This window comes from Pezoporus occidentalis, unplaced genomic scaffold (genome assembly GCF_034315485.1).
Source record: "Pezoporus occidentalis ecotype Australia unplaced genomic scaffold, CSIRO_AGI_Poc_V1 ctg31, whole genome shotgun sequence".
Lineage (NCBI taxonomy): Eukaryota > Metazoa > Chordata > Aves > Psittaciformes > Psittacidae > Pezoporus > Pezoporus occidentalis.
In genome coordinates this window covers 4,662,427-4,687,245 of record NW_026915052.1, presented here as the reverse complement: position 1 = coordinate 4,687,245, position 24,819 = coordinate 4,662,427, and the positions used below count along the sequence as shown (strand labels likewise).

General features: G+C 37.7%; 1 protein-coding gene across 4 annotated transcripts in view; it reads right to left on the bottom strand.

Moving 5' to 3' along the window:
• Window positions 1–24,819, bottom strand: part of TDRD9 (tudor domain containing 9) — a 74,552-nt gene that overhangs the window by 37,615 nt on the left and 12,118 nt on the right. For all 4 annotated transcript variants that reach the window (XR_009966535.1, XM_062628071.1, XM_062628074.1 and 1 more), the window contains exons 2-7: window positions 16,447–16,553; window positions 11,378–11,475; window positions 10,608–10,829; window positions 9,751–9,873; window positions 7,031–7,111; window positions 4,530–4,694 (exon numbers count right to left, since the gene is read on the bottom strand). Coding sequence is in view for 3 of the 4 variants with exons in the window: in XM_062628071.1 (XP_062484055.1) it covers window positions 4,530–4,694; window positions 7,031–7,111; window positions 9,751–9,873; window positions 10,608–10,829; window positions 11,378–11,475; window positions 16,447–16,553 (796 nt within the window). In the remaining variant the exon portion in view is untranslated. The remainder of the gene's footprint in view (window positions 1–4,529; window positions 4,695–7,030; window positions 7,112–9,750; window positions 9,874–10,607; window positions 10,830–11,377; window positions 11,476–16,446; window positions 16,554–24,819) is intronic.

The window sequence follows — 24,819 nt, the reverse complement described above, 5'->3', positions numbered from 1 at the left end:
GACTCCTGTCATAAACTCAGGGCTTTAATATTTAAGAATACAAACCACCAAGTCTCCAGAGCAAAGACAAAAAAATCCAAACAAAACCCCAAAAAAACATGCTTACTGAACTAGGGTTTGGTAAGATCTGGGTTACGCTCTGGGAACAGTCTGTAATACTACACATTCCTCCTCTGCAGGGAAAATGGCTTCTGATCATTGCTTATCTTTCTCTCTCAGGGTTTCCCCTCATTCTAGTGGAAACTCCTTATTGGACTAACCACTGTCTCTAACTTTTACAGACTTGTATTACAGTGTAATCTGCCATCCATAATTAAAAATCCTATAGTCAAACTCCACTTCTTTCCCTCCTATTATACCTTTGAGGCTCTTTGCTTTTTCCTCCCTCTACCCTCAAATGAAGTATTTCATTTACTTGTATGGTGAAACGTAACAGTTTACATCATCCAGTAACAGTCTAAATCATCCAGATTTTCCCAAGAAACCTAACAGGCTGGAGCGATCACTTGTGCATCCTTTAAGAAATGATGCAGTTTAATCACTAGCTCATAAGCTTCCATTTTTTCATTTATGCTCAACCAAGTGTGTCTCCAAGTTTATCCATCACAAATAAAATACAATAGTATTTTATTATTCAAATACAGCTTTATTTAGGCTTGGATTTTTCATTTATACTTTTAAGAAATGGTACTGTAATTGAAGTAACAGTGAAAACTGAAAATTTGTGCTTTAAGCATATGCTAATAACAAAAATACCATACTCTGTAGTAATTAGTAAATACACGCAGATTAATACCAACAGAAGGTAAGATGCAGCTGCAACCAGTAAGTTTCAACAAGGCTACAAATTGTAGGTGGAAAATCCACTCCTGGAAAGAAATGCAAAATGCAAGCTGAACAGCCATGAGTAACACTTAAAAAAAAGGAGATTAGCAAACAGTTATCTAACAAAGCTAAATGAAAGCTAGAGAGATGTATTACTGTAACCTCACTGCTCAGCTTTCCAACCCTTAACAGTCAACCTGCAACCCTACATCATGATGTCTGCAGAAAGACTCCACTCTGAAAACCCTGAGAAAACTATCCTACTTTCTTCTAATAAAGGATGGAGGATCAAAAAAAGCCACCAATAATAACAATAATTTCTCCACTTCTGACCCCCCAAATCAACTAGCCAGGTATCCTTATATACATGCTTGAAAGTGACCTATTTGTTCTTAAATTATCCCTGCTTACATAACTGTCAAATATGTCTATTCAGTTTTGTCACCAATTCTACCTTAGCATTCTTTAACATGACAAAGCTTCCACATCAGTCCTAATAAAAGGTAACAATGTGATGAACAGGAAATACAAAAGCCCAGTCAGAGCTGACTGAAGTGATACAACAAAATCAGAATGGCTTTTGACAGCAGCTGACTGCCTTTCATCTGGACTCTGACTTTGTTACCAGGGATATGAAGGAGATCTTGTATCTGCAAGCCAAAAAATGGGACTCCTTGCCTTAGGTAAGAAGTAGAGACATGGGATTTCACAGATTTACTGTCAAAATCAAGCATCTAGACCTCCTAATCGCATGCATTTTTAAAATCTGTTTATAGAATTAACTATACAATTTTCAGTCGATATATCCAATACTGTACAACAGCAACCAGTAAACATTTACACAACTAGCTTTAAATTTGCCCATAGATAGAGCCTTCATGCATTTTTTCATCAAAACCTGGGTTTCACTGATTCCCTGGCATTTAGAGGGGGCTGACATGAAAAAATGATCCAATTAAATATCCAGAACAATGTGCTTATGAAGGCCATTACACCAAGTGAAAGAAACTACTGTTTATAAACATGTAGTCACAAATGAAACAGTAGCACCTATGAATGACCTAGGAAAGGGTTAAGCCAGTGCTACACTTAAGAGTGTTTCATCCTTCCTTCCCTCTTTTATTCTTTCATACAAATGAAGTAATTGAATTGGAAAACTTTGATTCAACTAGATGTCTTTCTAGCCACAGCAAAGTGTTTACTCCAAAAAGGCATACAGAAATAAAAATAGTGACTGGCAGGTCTATTTATCTCCAAATTCACCGAATTAACCAAGTCAGAACTGCTCAAAGAAAATTCATATTTTCAGGCATATTTTTAAAACATTATCACTTACAGATATGAGTGACAAATTACAGCTCTGCAGGATTCACAAAATAATTCTACACTTATACAGTAACAACCAATTATTTTATGATTCTTGTGAGAAGGGACAAAGGTTCATACCTCAGAGCAAACCAGACAGTTACATCAAGATGATTCAGGAATGAGTTATTAGTTATCTAATCTGACTTTTAATTATTGATTTTAAAAACAAAAAGGAAATTTGGGAAAATTGCGTTTATGCAAAAAGCAAAGACTGTTGTTACTTTTAATTTGTGTATTATGTGAAATTTACAAGCTTTTCTAGGTTAATTAAAAACTTAAGCCTGAATCCTCTACCTCAGGCAGTTATCCAGCTGGTTTTAACATGATGAAAAATGTGCCCCTGCTTCCATATGGCAGTGTTAACTCATTAAGTACCTTAACACTCAGGCTTTGCTTTTATTATTATTAGGGTGTTACATAAATATTTTTAGACCTTCCACATTTTTAAGTGTAGTATAGAAATTACTACTTGGATAAAATCTCCACACATAACATCATAAGAAACAAAATGTGAGACCAAACATCACAGAGCTTTCTTATTTGTGTTTCTTTTTTTTTTAAATATGTATTAAGGAAAAAAGAAAGAAATAAAAAGAAAATCAAGAGCACTTATGTGCTTCTATTGTTGCCCTAAGGTACAAATAGCTTGGACAATCATCTCCTACTGAACAAAAGAATGGCTATAGCTAGGACAACACAACATAAACATAAAAACATAAAAAAACCCCAAACCAACAAAAAAAAAAAACACCTAAAAGCTCATATACATAGAGGAAAAAAAATAAATGTAAGGCATAAGCACTGTTCCTGACCTCAGAGGTAAGAAGTGCGGAAGACGACATTCAGCTCAACATGCAGCTGTGACAAATGCAACTTGACTGAAATAGACTTCTTACTCAATTTCTTGGTTATCTTTTTGTTGCCATCCATCATCAAAAATCTTTTACAAAAATCATGTATTACATAATCTCCTCCATATTATCTGCCTGAGCTGCCATATAAAAAACTGACTGGCCAACTGCTACACACATCTAGCTGCTTTTGTTGGCTGCATTAAAACTTCAGTGGTTGACAGCCATTTACTTCAGCTTGCCTGCGTTGAAGCATAAACAATGCCTGTGCTGTGTACAACATAAGCAATTATTTTCTTCTGGGTTTCACATAAGAAAATCAGTTTATCTAATTCAGTTTCTGCAGCATTCAGGGATGCAAGCTAAGGAACAACAGTATGTTCACATACTGCTACTTTTTAAGGCATTCCCTGCCTTCTTCACTGTATCAACATTATAATAGTGTTCTGAATTACCAAAATTGACTAATAATTACTCCCATGCTCCAGTTATTTTTAGAGTGGTTGTCACTATTAAAGCCTGACTGCATTTGTTCTACTTTGCTTTAACCTGTTTATTTTGTCTTGGACCATAATACCGAAAGAGTTCAGGCACTAAATACCTACACAGCTGTTTTCCAGCTGTAAAACAAGCTCCTATTATAAAACTACAGATATCAAATTAATTTAAACTTACATTCACTCTTTCATTATCTGCTGTCTATACAGATACATGCTATACAATAGTACTTCAGGAGCTCTACAAACAAATACACTATGCAGTTTATAAGCTAAAGATGGACACAGCAAAGGAATTTTCAGCCATTACTACCCTCCTTAGGCATTAGAACAGCAATTCTCCAATGCAGCCATACAGCTCTGAAATGGCTATCAGGGATTTTGTGAATGTCTATCATTCAAACATATTTTCATTATTCAAAATTACATACTTGCTATGGTAGCATAAATGGCTGCAAAAAATATGTTCAAAATTACTGCATAATAGCTCTTGGACTATTAAAAAAAAAAAAAGGAAAAAACAGGAAGTATGCAAGCCTCAGCTGACAAGAGAAGCCACTTGATAACATCAGAATTCTAACCATAAATGCTTCTTTTCTGATGACTGTTTCCTAGCTCTTCCTGCCTTTGATACATAACATCAACATGAACAAACCCAGGAAATAGTGCCCGAGTTTGTCACCTGTATTCAAAGAGACCAAAAAATCCTCGTAAGTTACTTTCTGCCCAGACTTTCACATTGTTCATCTTGGATGCAAACTATGGTACAAAATGCCACACGCTACTTAAAATTCCCAGCCATTCCATTTTAAATGAAAGAAAACCCAGGCTGCTGGTAAGGAGACTCCTGCTCTATCATTATATATTAATTCTTAACCTAGAACCTTAATGTAAAACTAGTTATTCATAATTTTATTACACAGATTTCAATTGACCATTAAATTTCTTCCTTACTATGTCCAAAGAAATAAATTTATATTTACAATACCTTGAACTTCACAATGTGTTTCAAATCATCAAGATAATATTCTTCGATTGCAAAAGGTTTGCCTTCCACCTTAATTACACAGGGTGGATTCAGACCATTCTTATCTGGAAGTGCAAAGTAATCAGCAAGTTCTTTACAGTTGATGGAAGCAGACATCAATATCACCTGTTGAAAAAATTGCACAGCAGATATAAAACATTAATCTGAACACAAAATGCCATGCTATGCTGGAATCTTACTTACTCTTTATGCTAAAATGGTCTAATTTCATTACCACAGGTACATATCCTAGTCACATCCTTTACATTAAGGTCTGACACAATAGAGCCATTTTTCTTGCAACACCCCCATCCCAGCAAAATCAATCTTAGAACACCCAAATGTCTGCTGTGATCCAAAACCAATAATCTGCACCAGCCATCTGCCAGAAAACCTAACACTGGTGATAGTGAACCACAACAGGTGTATCTTGTCCTCATGTCAGAATCACTCCTGCCATCCTGTTAGTTGATGCAATGTTGAATTACCTGCTACTCCCAAGGTCTGCAATATTCAAACTAGAAGGCAAACACCTCATGTGTATTTCATATCACCCTGAATTATAAATACAATTTTACCCTTTAAAGAGGCTTCCTCACACAATTTTACTTCATGGAGGCTGGGAAAATAATCTTGTATTTTCTAAATGAATTTGCCACATGGTTGAACTCTGCTTACAGTTTTTCAAAAGGGGCTGAAAAGGGATCAAGTAGGAGACACTGGCCTTAGCACATAGATTCAAACTGAATTACCCATGCCACTGTGTTAAAATGCAGCAACTGAGATCAAGAGTTTCCCCCATGTGGTGGTGCATGCCCGCACAACACCTCTACCTTGATTTTACTTTCTAGATTTCATCTAGACACAAACCATCATCCAAGTCTGAGGCAAGGACTACATCCAGCCACATGCAGGCTCCATTAGGAGTTCAGAAAGCAAAGGGGTCTAGCCTTATTCCCTTATATTTTTTGTTTCTTTACATATTATTTCAGTTCAATTCTGTATAAATCACTTAACCCCACACTGTGTAAATCATTGCCAATTCTGACACAATCTCTTCTGTATGTAAGAGTGGACCTTGCTATCAAATTCTGTTGAATCACACATACATTTCTATTAAAGTTACTGATTTAGTAACCCTAAACCCTCAGTTTCATGACACCGCTCCCCACCATTAAACGAAAATTCAAAGCAACCCCCCACAAACAGACAGTCTGTCTCAGATTTATACAATATGAAACAAGCTGTCATCTGAAGAAGCAATTGCAGAGACAGATATAGAGGAGAAGGTTTTCCAGCAATGATTTTGAGATATTTAATCAGACCTATGGAAAAAAAAATAAAATCAGAAACCTATGAAAGAAGAATTTTTTCTAACAGAAGATATGATAGGACCTGTAGGGATTCCTGCCACTGACACCAACCAGATAATCAGCATCATGGGCAAACTTTTCAAACTGAGTATGATTGAATTACTTGGTATCCTCAGGAAGCAGAGCCAAGTGTTAAAAGCTGAACAGCTTCAGATTTCTGCCTCTGAATTTAAAGATAAATGAGTAGTCTTATTGGGAAGAAAAGGGATAAAAAGTGAAAGATGTGAAGTGCGTAAACATGCTCTGTGCCAACTGGAAGGGCACTTTTCATGACAGCATGCTTAGAAGATCTAAGACCAAGTTACCCAAGTTTGAATCAACGTGGCAATTCCATTCCAATAACAAAACCAGCCAACATAGACTCAAGTTATGTCTGCTTTGAACAGAACAGTTCACATTAAAAGTTAACTGAAGCACTTAAAAGGACATCTACAGTCTTGCAAAATTTCTGCGGTCCCAAACAGCTGCACAGAAATAGACAGCCTAACTCTGCGACTTGTATTTAATTTCTTACAGTTCAAAAGTTCATTGCTTTGAGACCACAAAGACTAAATATGTCATGCTACATCTCTGCAAACTCTGCTTTAGTACAAAGCATAATTTCATAACATGCAGAGAAAAATCTCAGCCATGTTCTACTACCAGTTCTGCCTAGAAATTACCACACAAGTTGATTTTGCCTTTTTTCCAAATAAATTAAAAAAAAAGTTTTTTTAAAAGCTCAGTATTTCCAAGAGTTAATGCTACCACATTTAACTAAGGATAAATACTGCCCTCGATACCCAATATGTAATTCTAGTCAAATATCCATCTTGTATTTTTTAGCCTTAAGCAGACTTTAGAAACTAATGCATTTTAACACAAGGGTGAAAAAAAGAATAAGAAAGTCTCTCAGAACACATTCCAGCAGCCAGAAAAAGAATGCCCTTTAGCTGGCTTTTTATAAAGAGTGGCCAACTAGGTAATATTTTAGTAACAAAATAATGACACAATTATGCTAAGTTCTTTAAAACATGCCCCTTGTAGATAAAAAAACATGCAAAAAAATTATCCTCACAAACAAGACTAGCAGAATATAACTGAACCTACCTTTACAGGTTGGGAATTTGTATGCAACAGTTTACGGATCACCAAGAGCAAGAAATCCATTTCCTCTGTACGCTCATGCACCTGGAAGACATTAGTCACAATTTAATTTTCATTAAGTCATGCTTTTCTTTTTGGCAATCTCTTCCTTTGCTACTCAATTTCATGTTTTATTTTTGTAACTTGGAACAACAATACAGTTTCACAGAATAAAACGCAGGATTTAAGAGTATGCATGTTAATCACATTTTAAGAAATCCCAACACAGCTCTTCAAACAACTATAGCACCCTTTCTGAAAGTCATATGCTCCTAAGTCAAGAAAATTGCAGAATTACTGGAATAACCAATCTTGAGGTCTAGCCACTAGCTCTAGTAGAAATGATAGTAACAAGTGAAGTGATACTGAAGTTCAGTAAGTCAATTTTACCGTTAAGACTACAAATGATCCAGGCAAGGACTATGATGACTTGCCTACAAGCTAAACAAATGAAGAAACACCTCTTACTTCCAACAGCTTCTAGCTATGATCAAAACACACAACTCTCTAAAACATTATTTTCTACCCAATTCTTTACATATCCTAGCACCTGACTTTTCTGATTGCTCTCTGCAGTTCAATGAATACTTCATCTCAATATTAATGATGATCATGTTCCTTTCTTGAATTGCAGTTTATGAAGTGCAGCAGCTTTTCCAGAGCTCAACCTTCAAAGGTTGACATTCATGCCCTATAATGTAATTAGCATATTCTAACATAAAGATATACTGCACCATCATGAAAATTGTTTAGCTAACGCAGTTTCCAGGCTGACAGCAAGGTCTTGCTGTGAGAAGTCATGATTTTTGGACCTATGTTTGTTTAGGTATGCTCCTAAACACCTGCAGTACCTTAAAAAGGCTGGGACCTGCAACTAAGAATGCAGTGAAGAACATGTTGGTTTTGGAATACTTACTACTGCTTCAAGATCATAGTCTGTGGGAGATATGGGGGAAAAAAGTGGCTAATGGGGAACAGGAGAAACTAGAATTTTGGCTGGGGAAGCAAAAGACATATAATCTTGAAAGCTGGGAGATGCTGAAAGAAGTGGTACACATTGATACCAACAATTCAAGTTACAGCACCCAAACAAGTAAGGTTTGAATAATCTCTGTTTTCCTGTGTAATGGGACAGAAAAGTTCCGTCATTAATTTTCATATCCAATTAATAATTTTTAAAACTAAAGAAACAACCTAACATTTTTCTAAGTATGCATCGTCTATTAAACTTTTGCATCCTACATCTAACCTGCATTTCCTTATCTTTTGCGTTGAAGTACTGAGGTTTACAGGACTCTTAATATATTAGAGTGGTCTCAAAACTTTCCCATGAAGATAACTGGCACAATTGTTTAGGATATGTGGGTTTGGGGTTCTTTTGTCTGTTTAAATGAAGTCCTAAAATTTCTTCATACAAAAGTGCAACCATTTGCTCAATCTTTTCTGAGTTTTCAAAGTGCCATTTCAAGTACAGTCATAACAGCCATCATTATTACTGTAATAGTCTAATGGGATACTAAGTATTGATTCTTGGATATTTGGGGAGCAGGGAGACAAGTCCCTCTCAGCTATAGTACCATAGTGGAATAAGAACAAAAGCCAGCATAAAAACCCCCACCAACACAACCCCCCCCCACCAAACCAAAGCCCAGAAAGGCTCTAAGTCCTCTGTCACTACATCTCAAGATGTAAGTCCTACATCACATCTAACCTATGATTTACATTCCTGCTTTGCAAAAGTACAGTTTCACTCATGACTACATCTAACAGTCAAATACCACTTACCACAGAAAATAAGCACAGTAACACACCAATTACAAAAATACCAAGTATATTTTCTTTAGGTTTTTTGTGAAGTGACAGTAATAATAATGAATCCACATGAGTGGACTGTAAATCCAGAAAGAAAACAAAGAACTTTTGAGAGCCATTTTATTTTTCAGGACACCACTGAAGAGTAAGAACTCTAGGGCAGTAACAGCCAAGTGAACAAAAACTAGCTGCCTCCCCCTACAAGGACTAGCCAGACACATTCTTGAAATCCACACAGAGGATTTCAGAAAGCATTTCAAGGCAATCATATCAAAAGCTAAGCACTCCCCCAAATCCTCCCCACACCCTCAGTTCTGAACTTTGCTGCTCAAAAGACCACCGAGACAAGCCCCATTTCGAAAAGTGTTAGCTTAAACAACTTACACAAAGCATCAGCCTGGAGAAGAGAAGGCTGCGTGGAGACCTCATAGCAGCCTTCCAGTATCTGAAGGGGGTCTATAGGGATTCTGGGGAGGGTCTATTCATTAGGGACTGTAGTAATAGCACAAGGGGTAACGGGCTCAAACTTAAACGAGGGAAGTTTAGATTGGATATAAGGAAGAAGCTCTTTCCTGTTAGGGTGGTGAGGCACTGGAATCAGTTGCCCAAGGAAGGTGTGAATGCTCCATTCCTGGCGGCATTCAAGGCCAGGTTGGACAGAGCCTTGGGTGATACGGTTTAGTATGAGGTGTCCCTGCCCATGGTAGGGGGGTTGGAACTAGATGATCTTAAGGTGCTTTCCAACCCCAACTATTCTATGATTCTATGATATTTATGAGCAGATGTCTGCATTTTAGTTTCTCTAGCATCTAAAAGAGACAAAATTGAAGTTTTTCTTTCTATGAAATTTAAACTTATTTCCACCAACTTACCTCATCAATGAAAATGTGCGTGAATTCAGCTAGGTTTTTGGCATTAACTACTTTCTGAAGAAGAATTCCAGTTGTCATGTACAGCAACCTTGTCTCCTTCGTGGAAATGTTCTCTAAACTCACCTAACACAGTGAGAAAAGCAATACACATGAGAACAGATATTGAATGTATTTACAGGCACATGCATTTTGAAATAACTCCAAAATGAAATACAGTTTAAACCAATCAAAATTATTCACTCTAGCTCCCACTGAAACAAGGATCACAGCAGATTATTACGGTTACTGACAGAGCTGACTGAAGAACTAGCATCTGTGTCAGAAGATGACAGTGGCATTAAGTTTATAAAGGGAGAGACAGACCCAAGTTTGGAGCAGAGCTGGACAAAAGGAAGAGGCAAACTTAAGAGGAAAACTAGGTCAAGTTTTTCCACATATTAAGATGAAAGAATAAGATGTTAGTGAAACCATCTGGCCATACAATGCAAGAAAGTTTTGATACAGCTGACAGGTTAATGTCAGAGTCAAACAAATCAAGTATGTTAATTGAGGAATTCAAATGAAAAATGACACAGTATAGTTCTCCTGCAACAATTTCAGTGATTTATAGATGCACTCAATTGCCAGAATGAAGACCATTAAATATTTCTGTAGGAGTCTAACTAGTATTTCTAGTTGTTTAACTTCAAAAGCTTAAGCATTTAATGATGATTGTTTAACAAGAGACAGCTAGAAACCTGCAATTTCACTTTAAAAACAGATTCTCTAACATTTAAGTGTGCTAGATAAACATAATCCAGACAGAAAATACAGTACTTCTTAATGTATTTTTAAAAACATTTCAAATTTTCTTATACCTGGTATCCTACAAATCCACCTAGTTTCCATGATCGTTCCTTGCTAATCCACCTGGCAATGCTGCTGGCACCAATTTTCCGAGGCTGGGTAACAGCGATGTTGCAGTAGACAGATTTCTCAAACCAATAATCCAAAATATATTGTGGAATCTGTGTGCTCTTACCACTGCCAGTTGCTCCTTGTATAATCACAACTGTATTGTTTTCTATCAGAGACACTATCTGAAACAATTTTTCAAGAAAACTCGTAAGTCTACAAAGCAACTCAAAACAGATTTCAAACAGATTTGAAATATCAATAGCTTCCAGGCCACACATGAGACCTCTGTATAAAACATTGTGCCGTATTTTTTATCACCTCTTAGGCATCTGTATATAACTGGACTCCTAAAACACATTAGAAGATCACAGAAAACGACATGAGCATGTAGTTGCTTACATATTTTACATAAATTCCTTTGAACAGAGAGTGTAGCACCAATGTTTCTTCTGCTAAGAATTTTTACACTGTGTTTTAAAATGAACAAAGGTTTTGTTCCTTTTAAGAACAGGACTAAATGCTTAAAACGGGAACAGAATTTAAAAAACCCACAAACAAAAAAAAAACCAAAAACTAACCCAAACCAAAAACCCCCACAAAAACCCAACAAAACCCAAACACCAAACCTCCCCCACTCCCAACCAAAACCAAAGCCAACCAATCAAAAAACCCAATGAAACAAAACATGATTTTCAGCTTTATTCCATAACGGGAAGTACAACAAAATTACCTCTTCTCTGTGTTTGGCTAAAGGCAAATCCAGACATTTATCGTTACTTATCGGTACAAAAGTCAGAGCACTTGATTCACACTGACCCAGTGAAGTACCTAGGCATAAAAATAACCAAGAGTAAGTTATTTCAATAGAGAAAAGGAAAGACCAGCAGAAAATGACCACAGTATTTGCAAACCTAACTGCTATCAAATTTGAGCCACATACTGATACATACTAATAGGATGAATACTTTTCAACACTGGTATATTGGAAGAGATTTTTCTGCATTTATGCACCTGTTTTACTGGCAGTAGCTCTGAAAAAGATTGCTTCTATGTATAAACCACATCAGCATCAAGGATGTATACAATTCTATAATTCTGTATGCCTTTCTCTTAATTAAGCGTGGTTTGGCACAGCTTACATACAACTGCCAAATCTATCCCTGTTCCCAAGAATTTGACAATATTGAAAAAATACGCCCTATTCATGTATCCATGTGTTATTTCCCCTAAAGTCTCCTGGACTTTACACAATACAAAATAGCCAGTACACTCTATTTGTATGACTTGGCAATTAAAACAAGTCTGGTATCATGATGACCTTTCAATGTGACACTACATTCTGCAGTCTCTCTGCAGGAGTTAGTCACTGCTATTACTGGGTGTCGTGGTTTAAACCCAGTCAGGTAATTCGTTCGCTCACTTCCTCCCCTTTCTTGCCCTCCCCCTGCTCTCGGAGGGACGGAGAGGAGAATCGAAAAGAATGCAACTCCCACGGGTTGAGATAAGAACAGTTTAGTAACTAAGGTATAACACAAATCACTACTGCTACCACCAATGATAATAATGATAAAGGAAATAACAAGGGAAGAGAATACATCATCTCACCACCAGCCAACCGATAACTCACCCCCCCCAGCCCGACCAAGCTCTGACCGATACCTCCTCCAACCCTGCAGTCCCCCAGCCCTTCCGGCTAACTCCCCGTTACATCCTGGGCATGACGTGCTGTGGTATGGAATACCTCTTTGGTCAGTTTGGGTCAGGTGTCCTGTCTCTGCTTCCCCCTGGCTTCCCCTCCTCCCTGGCAGAGCATGAGGCTCACAAAGTCCTTGGCCAAACCAAAACATCCTTGTTATCAGCTCTGTTCCCGAGCTGAAAGTCAAAACACTGCACTGCACCAGCTACCAAGAAGGAGAAAAATGACTGCTACTGCTGAACCCAGGACACTGGGAACACGAGGAAGAAAAAAAAAAAAAAAATCTTTCAGTGCTATCATAAGTTTCTGCTCAGCAGCCTGTCAGTTTGACCATGGAAAACAAAAAAGCAATTGAGCAGGTGTGGAGGCAGATGTGGAAGGTGAAAACTTTGGTAGGCAACAATTTAGCGAGATACAATTAAACACTTGGGCTAAAAACCCCACTATATTGCAATCAAAAGTGGAAACGCTTTCTATTTCAACTGAGTTTCATCAGAAACTACAGTGAAGTTTACCTATTTTCATACAGTTATAAAAACTTAAGACTTCATGTCTTCTTGTTTCTGTAAGAAATACACAGTAGTGGGAAAAAAATCTAGTATTTTTACTAAGGCACTATTGACTGTAAAATAAAAGCTATAGACTACATACCTCACTGCCCAGTCAGTTTCCTTTCTTCAGAAAAGCTACTAACAATCGCACACAGCAGCAAAACAGAAGCAGGCAGAACAACTTTTGTCTCTGCACCATACCTGAATGTGCTGCAACCCCCCCAAACAGTCTCCAAGTGTCAAAGATTACAAATGTGTTACTCCCAGATTAAAATAAAGTCCCAAAAGCTGGACAGGTCATTAAGACAGTTTCACAAAGCACTGAAAATCCAAGTTCTCCTGCAGCCACACTCTCCAACAGAAAGGCTCTTTACCTAGAATCTGTATAATGCAAGTTATAGGTGATCACTGCACAGTGATTTACTCAGCACTACTAAACACATATTAAGGAGAACTTAATAGCAGCTTCCCTTGAAAACATTAACTGTCCTCTTTAAAATACTTTTGGTCAACTTTATAAATAGATTTCCCAGGAAAACTCATATATAGCATTCTGTCACAGCGACACTGTACAAAGGCTTGAGTGGCTTCCCTCTGGCACAAACATGTCACTACTGAGACATCAGAAGCTCTACATGATTTGACCAATGTTGGAAGAAATCTCAAGCTGCTAGGGAAAAGCACCCAGCATCAGCATACTCCTGCTAAAGCAACACAGCATTCCTACCTTTATTAGGTCTTCCATTTAACAACTGCAATTTTGAAAAATGTGTTAAGGCATACAACAGAGGACAGCAGTAATTCTAGAAAGTGCTTATAAAAAAGAAGGGAGGGACAAAAAATTTAAATGGTATGATTCATATTATAAGCTTCTCTAACTCAGAAACCCTCTGTATATTAGTAAGAAATCATTAACTTAAAATTCAATTAAGAATTTTATTTAGAAAATACAAAGGAACAAACCAGAAACAAATGAAGACCCACCGGTATTCATGAGATCAATTTAATTAATTTCAGATATAATTTTTCCTTTGATGATACAACTTTTTTTTTAATATTGCTTTTTATATAACAGTTTATGACAGCAATATCTTACCTTCTTCTTAGCATGAAGGTTTGGGGGGAAAAAATATGCCAAAAGCAAATGGCCATCCAATGTTAGCCACCATCAATATACAGTTTGAGAACTGGCAGTCATACAATCATTTAGTTTACATTGCCAAATATAAAAACCTGTACGGTTTGAGTTTCTTGTCTTCAAGACATGTACTCTGTGCCTAAACTGAAACAAACATTACCAAGTTTGCCTGGGGAACTAATACTATGACAACTGTGAGACTTTTGTCTAGAGCAGGCAGTACAGTCTTGGGCCTCAGAGTAAACTGGTGACTTCAGCTAAACACTGATGTGACCAAAGATGCCATGAAAAGGCCCACTCTAAAACTGAGCATGAACCCTTTTTCTGAAACCCAGTATTATTAGTGAACAAACCAACCTGGAACTGGGTAACCATCTTAGAAGGCCGTAAATATTTTCTCTGCAGAACAGAAATATACTTGAATGTACACCTTTTTGAAAGTTCTGATAAATATCAAAATGAGAACTGGTCTTTAAAAAAAGAGAGGCACCTGCAGATTCAAGGAGCTACCAGAGTACAGACTTACTGGCAAGTACAAAGTTTCACTTTTTCAATTGCTTATACTTTATGGAAAACATTATTAAGAGTGGGCCAAACAAACCCAACTACTGCACACCTCTGTTAGACATCCTCATGCTCAAACATGCATCTTGGATTCTGGCACACAGAGAATGCAGGACACTTGCAACCTAAAAACAGCAAAATGAGGATGCCTGCAACTGCACACCACTCTGTTTTATGACAAGAGAAGTATTTCTGTGTATAACAAGCATTAATTCCAATCCAGAATAAATAATGATATTAATTTCTATATTCAGAGTCAGTGCAAAATAAACTGAAAACCTAGTTAAACCACAACATACAGGAAAGACAATTTTGCCTGCTTACTTCCTTTTCAACTGTCATAAAACTTCTGTAGAGCTATGTTGACTGCCATGACTAAAACAGTCTACTGCCCATGGAAAGAGACATTTTCCAATATCTCAGTTATTGTAGCCTGTACAGCAGATGTATTCCTTCTGGTACCTGTTTCCTGAATTGAGTTTGAAGAGATCCTATAACACAAGATTAGATTTTTGTATTTACCAGTTCTAGGAAAAGGAATTGTAAAGCTGGATCTTGGTATCTCCCAGCAAATTAAAATGAGATGCATAAAAAAGTATACTTGAAAGTACTGGTTAGGTGAATCAAATGAGATGCTTACTACATTACTGATCATTCTGCTGATGTCAAAGCTTCAAATGCACAACGTGATTGCAGTTAGCAAGCAAACTCATGTAAAAGGAAAGCCACAGAAAGCACTACACTCTCTGTAGTGGCTCCTACACTGAGCCATAAAGCACTGGGCATTCACAGTTAAGTTACAGTATTTCAGTCATAACACAAAGTACATGAAGTTGCTGCTGACTGAGCCCTGAAGAGCTTAATCCAGAGCCTTTGCTGGTGAGACTTCTGTTCTCCACTGCAGTCCTCTTCATCTTGCACGTTTTTAATATAACTAGGTGATCTTATGCTCCTTTCCAACCCTAACCATTCTGATGCTGTGATTTAAAATGGGCTGTCAATTTATACAGTTAGAACAGCAATTCAGAAAGAAGCAACAGAAGGGGTACTGACTCCAAAACCCTCAGGGAAAATCAGTTTTTCATTTCTATGTTGTGCAGCTTATTTCTTGACTACATTGGTACTCGACACAACAAGAGTGGTAGGGCCTGGTCTAGACAAATTATTGATCATTTATGACAATTTTCATGTTCCCAAATAGAACATGCACCTCCAGACTGATAGAGCTGACAGTTACAAAGGGGTCTTGGAGCTCTTAATATCAGTCTTATTAAAAACATTCACCTTTATAATCCATAAATTAACAGTACAAATCTCATGCTCACACACTGATCTTCTTGACTGTATCATACTAACATAATATTTCTGAATTTGTCTGTAAGTAAAAGTTAATAGCAATAACAACCAGAGCTCAGGGGAAAGAAGTGCAATAAAATTCCTCTCTAAAGGCAGTTCAAAGCAACAATCAAGTATAAATCAGAATAACATGAATAGAAAATGGGAAAACAGAATAGAGAAAAGCATGACTCCAATAAGTGATATCTTTTCCTTGAAATGATATTTCAATCATTTATCTATATTTATCAATACAATAAACCAGAGGTATGCACATATATCTACGCAACAGCATTATACATGGTGGTTTCCACAAAGTAATATTCCTTTTTTAATACTATGCCTTATACAAAATAAAGGCACATACAGCATTAAACAAATAAGAAATACACAGTAAGGTTTCATAACTTCATAGATTCCGGAGGAAAGACCACAAGGTAGAAAAGAACAGGGGTATCTGAGATTATAATAGGAATCAAATATGTGTATATATATATATATTTATTTTTTTTTACCTGTTCTATAGACAAGCTGGTCATTTCCAATTACTTCTTGCTCTTGTGACTTTGCCTGTCTGCATTTTTCAGCATATTCAGTTCCAACGCTCTCTGTGATAGGCAGCCTGAAAATGAAAGAAATGACAAATCAATAAATACTTCCTCATCTAAGTCACAGGTATCTCTGGGAACAACAACATTAGACAGTAAGTTCAGAGTCTCCATGACATGCAGGAACTACTCCAACAAACAAACTTCAGAAATAAAATTTGTCTCTGCAGTTAGATACTAGCCTGAGGAAAGTGCCACAACGAATCTTTTTGTTTAGATTCAAAACAACTGAGCTCACAAAATATCACCCTTTAAGTTTTTAATACCTAGGAATTCATCTTCTAGTGAAAGTCCACAGTTTCATCTGAACAAAGATGAAATAGTTGTTTCACCAATTCCTGACACAATGCAATTAAGAAAATACAAGTAATTCTTGCACAATTCCCTGGAGACAAGGGAAGCAGACGAGTAAACAATGACTGCTTTAAGGAAAGAAATTTTGTCTTTGAGCCAAGAGATGATGGTGGCCAGGGATGAGGGGGTATTAACACAATCTCCCAATCTGTGAATTTTATAGATACTTATTACACACAAGACAAAGTCTATCCATAACATAAACAGAATTAAATGGGATTAAAAGAAATCCTCTTCTGCACAAACAGTGTTAAAAAAAACCCACATGGATTTCACTAGAAAATGAAGCAGCACGTATATAACAATTGTATGATTATTATATCATAAATGAAATTTAATGTAGAAGAGTCTTGGACACATTAAAAGCACCCTCTTTTTTTCCTTTTAAAACAAAAGAGAAACTGCAAGTCAAAACTATGGTTCTGCACTTTAAACTCCAGGCTTACTGAAACCTTTTGCTATGCAGTAATTTGCTAATGCATAGCAAACCTGTTTTCCTGTAGGTGTGTATTTGAGACATTCTACACAAGGATACTGCTGAAGTGTATTTCTTGACCCAAATAACAAACAACACTGACTCCAAATTAAATAAAGCTGAAAACAAGAGATTTTTAACATGACAGTCACACAGCTCTCATCATAGAGTAATTCACAGTACCTTGATGCCACAGAGTACCCATCTTTTCTGACAAAGCAAACTGTGCCAGCTTGGATATGCTACAGACTACTCAATCAGATCAGTGTTTATTTCCCCATACAGGAAACCAAGTATTTATCACCTACTGCTGTCAAGAAAGCAAGAAATAGCTTCTGATCCTAGTTTAACAGTATTTTAAGCACAGAACTAAGGCAATTTTCCCCTGGATCTCATGTATCTCTCTCAAAGCAGGGTTCATCAGGATTGCAAAAAGCTGCACGATTACTACATGAACAACAGCTGCCTACTTTCAGCAAGCAGACTTTTATTAGCAACCATGCATATCACTTTAACCCTTCTGAAGCAGCTGGGACAGAGAACACTCCGTGACAGGCCTGAATCCTACGTACAATTCAGAAAAGCTCATACATATCATGTCAGACTGCTTGTTAAATAGGTCATTCCACTGAATGTATATTAGAATCATAGAATCGACTGGGTTGGTAAAGACCGTTAAGAACAAGTCTAACCACTAAATCAGGACTGCCAATATTAAACGCAAGTAAAACCGAAAGGACTTTTCACAGGATATGTAGTGACAGGACAAGGAGGAATGGCTTTAAACTAAAAAAGAGTAGATTTAGATCAGATATTAGGAAGAAATTATTTGCTATAACCAGAGAGTTACAGCATGGTGAGACACTGGCACAAGTTGCCCAGAGAAGCTGTGGCTGCTCATCCCTGGCAGTCTTCAAGGCGAGGTTGGATGCGGCTCTGAACAACCAGGTCTAGTGGCAATTGTCCCTGGCCATAGCAGGGGGGTTGGAACTGCATGATCTTTTCCAGAGGGACCTCGACACACTTGTGAGGTTGGCTGATGCCAACTTTATGAAGTTTAACCATGACAAGTACAAGGTCCTACACCTGGGTCGGAGCAATCCCAGGCACAGCTACAGGCTCGGCAGAGAAGAGATTCAGAGCAGCCCTGTGGAGAATGACTTGGGGGTATTGGTTGATGAGAAAATGAACATGAGCCGGCAGCATGCGCTTGCAGCCCAGAAAGCCAACCATACCCTGGGCTGCATCAAAAGGAACTTGACCAGCAGGTCGAAGGAGGTGATCCTGCCCTTCTACTCTGCTCTTGTGAGACCTCACCTGGAGTACTGAGTGCAGTTCTGGTGTCCTCAACATAAAAAGGACATGGAACTGTTGGAATAAGTCCGGAGGAGGGCCACGAGGATGATCAGGGGACTGGAGCACCTCCTGTATGAAGACAGGCTGAGAGAGTTGGGGCTGTTCAGCCTGGAGAAGAGAAGGCTGCGTGGAGACCTCATAGCAGCCTTCCGGTATCTGACGGGGAGCTATAAGGATGCTGGGGAGGGACTCATCATTAGGGAATGTAATGACAGGACAAGGGGTAACAGGTTAAAACTTAAACAGGGGAAGTTTAGACTGGATATAAAGAAGAAGTTCTTTACTGTAAGGGTAGTGAAGTACTGGAATGGGTTGCCCAGGGAAGTTGTGAATGCTCCATCCCTAGCGGTGTTCAAGGCCAGGTTGGACAGAGCCTTGGGTGACATGGTTTAGTGTGAGGTGTCCCTGCCCATGCCAGGGGGGGTTGGAACTAGGTGATCTTAAGGTCCTTTCCAACCCTAACTATTCTATGTTTCTATGAAGGTCCCTTCCAACCCAAACCACTCTGCAATTCTATGATTCAGTAGTTGAATATAATATAATTAAACTTGGTCACACAATCTCTATTTGGCAGCACTGCATGCAAGCACTATACAACTTTTAGTAATAAAACCAATTATTTTTCATGTGTGTAAGACTGCAGCCTCACTGAGTGCACTGAACACACATCCTCTGACAACAAAACCTGATCATGCAGTAAATACAACTCATCCTTCAGTCCCCTGCAAGAACAAAAGTCATCTTATTATGACAGAGAATGCTGTCATGGAGGAGCAGGTAGTACTCAACTTAGAGAGCCCTGAGCAATAGCAAGCAAATCACTTCCTCTGAGAGGTTGGGGTGAGAAGTGTAGGACTGCGTTCCCCATTTACCGTGAACACCTTGCAGAAGCACGAGTATTTCAGCAGCAGCTGAAGTGAGCCAAGAAACAGCTGCCTGCAATACCAGACATACTCAACTAAATGTTTCTAGAGTTGGTTTATTGAGCATTTCAAAATGGGCTCACAGAAGTATGCACATGCTTTTGATCTTTGCCTGTATAGCTCCAGGAAAATGAGGAAAATGTGACTGTCCTCAGTGATTTGTTAGAATAATTTCATTTTCTGTTTGTTTCAATTTCTCGTATTTTCTTTCCAAAATTAGGTTTTCAGAAAACAGCATGCAGTACATATAAACTGTGTACAATTTATATGTACACACAATGAATAATGAAAATGTTTAATAGACAGTCATTAAGAATGAACACTGCTCACTTGATGCTCTGACTCAGGCTACCGTCTTTAGGAAAATTATATTCCATTAGAAAATTGCAAATGGGCATATGAAACAAACAGACAACCTTCATTACCTCATTTCAACATGTTTAAATGCCAAATTTTACAGCTTTAATAAAATTAAAAGTTATAGAAGACCTTTATTATGTAAAATCGGGAAAAAAATTACTACGAAGCCTTCTGGCACTCTTCTAAGAGCAATACAATTATTTTAAGTAATCATTACTGAGACACTCGTGGGAGGTGTCTTGCTACAGATACCTGGGCAAACAGAAAGGGATGGAACACTTTCCTAATGATTTTCAACAAATGTTTGCTGACAGCACAGGAATGAAAAGATTCAGATATTCCAGGGTACGAAAGGTCAACCCTAATGAAAGGGCTTTTCTGGATTCTACCTATGAAGCATGTGTCTGTCTAGTACATCAGTTATCTCTTCCCCATTTCTACTCCCTCTGACACGGTGAAAACTTGTATTTCAGTAGACTGGGCCTGTTACAGCAAACACTCCTTTGGTTTTCCAGATTCTACCCTTGGTGCTCACCTGACTTTCAGACACACACCCCAAGTCTTTTGATCCCACAAATACATTACAACATTAGCAAACAACAAGCTTTCAGCTGCACATATGAAACACATTCAGAATTTTACCAAATTAAGAGTCAATAAGAAGCATTTTATGACTAACACATTAGCTGAAAACTCAGAGTCAGCAATTTAAGAAACGCAAGAGACTTCAGACATTGTTTTTTCTCCCTTCCCCCTCCTTTAAAAAAAAGGATGAGTTTGATGTTATTCAAATCACATCACATTTCATCATCAATACCAGCTAGAACACGCATACATGACACAGGTCCACCCTAAGTGGGCACAGGCAGACAAAACTGTAAGCACTGAGAACCCGATCAGCCAGTATCACTCACCAGACTTCTGATATGTCCTAGCATCTGTAAAACACCACATCAGCTACCTATGAAGGTGTATTCATACCAAAACCTACCTAATTTGGAAAATATTCTCAGAAGTAGCAGACACGTGAACTTTGATCCTGACAAGCAGTGATAAGTACAAGGCAGGGAAAAAAAAAAGTACCCATATGCCTCTTTTTGGAAGAGAGTTAATGCTGTTTCTTATGAGATAATGGCAGACTTTCATTATTCCTTACCATGTGGTTTAACTACTATAACATTTTCTGAAGCATTGCTGATGACTACTCAATTGTGAGCATCTGATTGGGACAAAATATTTTTAAGTATTCCTTACTTGGGTTTAAAGGAAAATTCAGTTTCATAAAATTAAATTTAGCTGCCACTTCGGGGGAATTGCTAGAAGGGAAACACAGTTTAACACCAGAAATTGTTGACACATTTGAATGTAAATGCTTTCAAATACATCGAGGGTGCCTTTCTTTAAATAAATTCAGCTAGAGAAAGGTCTTCCTTTTCTTCAAGCTATAGAATAACCTCTAATAAGGCAACAAGGCCATCACAACAGCATAAACTCAGTAACTTTTTATTTGAGCATTTGAAATATTAACCAAAGCATTTTATACTTAGGTATCAAAAACTGAATCAGTTGCTGAATCTCAAACATAACTGTGACAGGCAATTTGCTTGGCTCTTTTCAGTGACATATACTACAATGCCTAGGTATACACGGTTAATGTTTCTAGAAGCAATGCTTAAAAAAAGCTTTATTAAATGAGCAGAGTCTTCTTCCCTGAAGAAAAAAACAATAACACCTCGTACACAGCCAACTTGATTGTATAATGAAAATATTCACGTATGCAATGAAATTCTGAGTATTCAGATGCTTGCTTATGCAACTGCAGTTACTTTTCTATTAACTAATAAATTTTGGGTCAGAAGCTCCTATTTAAGGCCATGTAACTTCAAGAACACTTCCATTTTAGAGACAAACAACTGAAAAATCAAAGTGTTTTAGGGCTCCATTTTTTAAAATTACTATAGATGTACTGTTTGCTTATTTATGTTTTGCCTCATTTGGCAAAAAAAAAAAAAAAATCCCTATCTGCATGGACCATAAGACTAGTGTCACTCATTTCAAAGACAGCAAGAGAAGGACTGGTCAAAGTCATGACTTCTATCACACACACAAGCTGTTCACCTACTCAGAGATTTGGCGGGGGGGGGGGGGGGGATCACTTGAAAATATAGCATACAGAGCAATATTTTGCTGTAGAATTTTGGTACAATATATATAGTAGACTGTTTCAAAGCCTCCTTTCTGAGACTAAAATAATGTGACACTTTACATAACTTAACATTTGCCATGACAGTAAATAACCTTCCACTGGGTTTACTGAAGGACATATCAAAACCACTTTCCTTTTAACTGGCAGTTCATGTTCCACGCTTTTAGAACATCGAATCTACTTGCAGAGATACACTATGGGCTTTGAATGACAGTATCTTATTTCTTTAAAGTTAGTGTATCAGTCACAAAAATAGAATATGAGTAGAATTCAGAACAAGTGAAAGCTATTAAATACTAAAACACAGATTTAAAAAAGCTATTAACAGATTGAGAATCTAAGAATTGATGAGTTGCATCCCCCCCCCCCCTCCACTTGAGAGCTGTTCTTCACTCTACAACTGCTCTAGCTGTCACTGCTCTTTTTCACAAAACTATTCAGAGCTCCTGTTTTAAAACCTTAATTAGCTGGGGAGAGGAAGAGAGAAAGAGAATTCACTAAAACTACTTTGCAAAATCCTGCAAAACTAGAATGCCTGTGCTCAGATTTGCATAAACTGTGTAAATGCAACATCTCAGAAATATTTCTTCTATATCAAACTAATAGCTCTGTAAGACCTTCCAACTTACACCTTACAAACAGTTAAAATCCAAGAAAACCAACCAGAAATGCCGGAATTAGACAGCCCAAATCCTCTGTCTACTGCTCTGGGATTTTATATCAGTGGGGGAGACTGGGATGAACTGCTAGGCTTCAAAGAACTGGACTCTTCTTGGAGATGAGCTGATGGTAAGATCCTCATTCTGCAGCCATAGGTCAAGTAGAGATGCCTGGAAGAAGGCAGCTATTACCTGTAGCAGATAGTGACAAGCCACATAGCAACTTCCTCTCTACCACACATGAAACAGTTAATTCTGTAAATTCATGGTGTTATAATTAGTTATGAATTAGAAGTTAGCTGGGTGTTCATATTTATTAACTTGAATAAAAAGCACAGATCCTCTGAAGCACTTTTCCTGATCCTTTAGCAACATTCCACAAACCATGTACAGTTCCTAAAGCTTCAAAATTCATTCCTTCCCTCTAGCCACAAAAGAAGAACTCAGCTGAATCACAACAACAAAAAAATCCCCATAAGAAAATTAAAAGCACTTGGCCATCAACTTGATAAAATCCAGTTTAAAGTAATCTTTGAATAAAATACAATGCAAGTAGAAGAATATGCTGAATTCAAAAGTACCTGTGAATAGGGACAAGTATCAAATGCAAGATCTCTTCAATTTCAAACCAAAGCCTGCAACTCCCCTGCCTATTAGTGAAGTGTCACCAGCACCAGAGACATTAATGCTACAATCAGTCCAACTGGAAGAAATCCGTTCAAACATACCCCAATTTTATTTATCACAGCAACAGAAGTACAATAATAGCGTACACAACTTTCTGTCAATTAACAGTGTTAAAACTGAATTACTACTGTTGTTAGCTGTCACACTAAAGGACCAAACAAGGAGTCTTACCAAGAGGCCTCTGGTGTAGGCTCATGGCAAGTTTCGTTCGTAGTTGCTAAAAAGCGAAAGCAGTAATCAAACGCTGTCTGAAGTGATCAGAGGAGGTAGACTCATCATCCGCCTGCAGCCTGAAACGGCTACAGTGAGCTGTTCTGTCAAATCAAAAGCAAAATGCACTGCAAAGTTGATGACTGAATCTAGAGTGGGACTGTGTATAAATGGAAGCAAACCATCCAACTTGCTAGGTACAGACAGCTACAAAAATGAAATCTCATTCTCAGAGAGTGAGCAGCATCTCAGATGGCACAGATGCCATAGAATCTTCCAAACAGTAAGCTCCTCCAGCTGTTCACACTATTTGCCACACCTTATTGCTCACATCAGTGCAATATTTGGTTAAACTGAAGGTTTTTTTAAAGGTTTTTCATTTTTAACTAGAATTAGTAAGGCAGTTTGAAAGCACAGCCCAATGGCACATGAAGACAGGAGAGCTAACTGCTGTGCATCGCTATCGACTTTTCAAACTGGCTTTCTGCCAAGAAAACCCACTTTTGTCCAACAGCACACTCCATCAGCACAGCAAGTATTGAATTTGTAATTCTTACACATAACCACAGTAGTAGCTCCAGGTTTGACTAGACTTCTTTTTTATTACAGGACCTGGTTGTCAGTTTAGGAAGTGTGTGATGTTAAGACATGTATGTTAAGACTAAAGTTTTCTTGCTGTGCTTAGAGCTGACTTGGATTTGCAGCTTTTTTTCTCCCAGAATACAGTTACATACCAATACCTTTTCACAAGAAAACACTACACTGGAAAAACAGCTGATCCCTAGAGAACTTTTATTCTTCTGTCTTCTGTCACCTCTTTTTAGCTAAGAAATACTACCTTGCCATAACAGTCACATCTTCTAAAGTAGCTGGTATTAAGGTTAGTTATGATGACTGTCAAGTAAGAACCCAGTTTTCTCTATGCCTGCTGCTTATACTAGAGGAAGTTTCCTGTAAACCTCCACAAAATCACCTCAACTTTATTCTTCCTTTGGAATTACACTTTGCTATTGTACCAATAAAGTGAAAATCCAGGTATATTTGGCACCC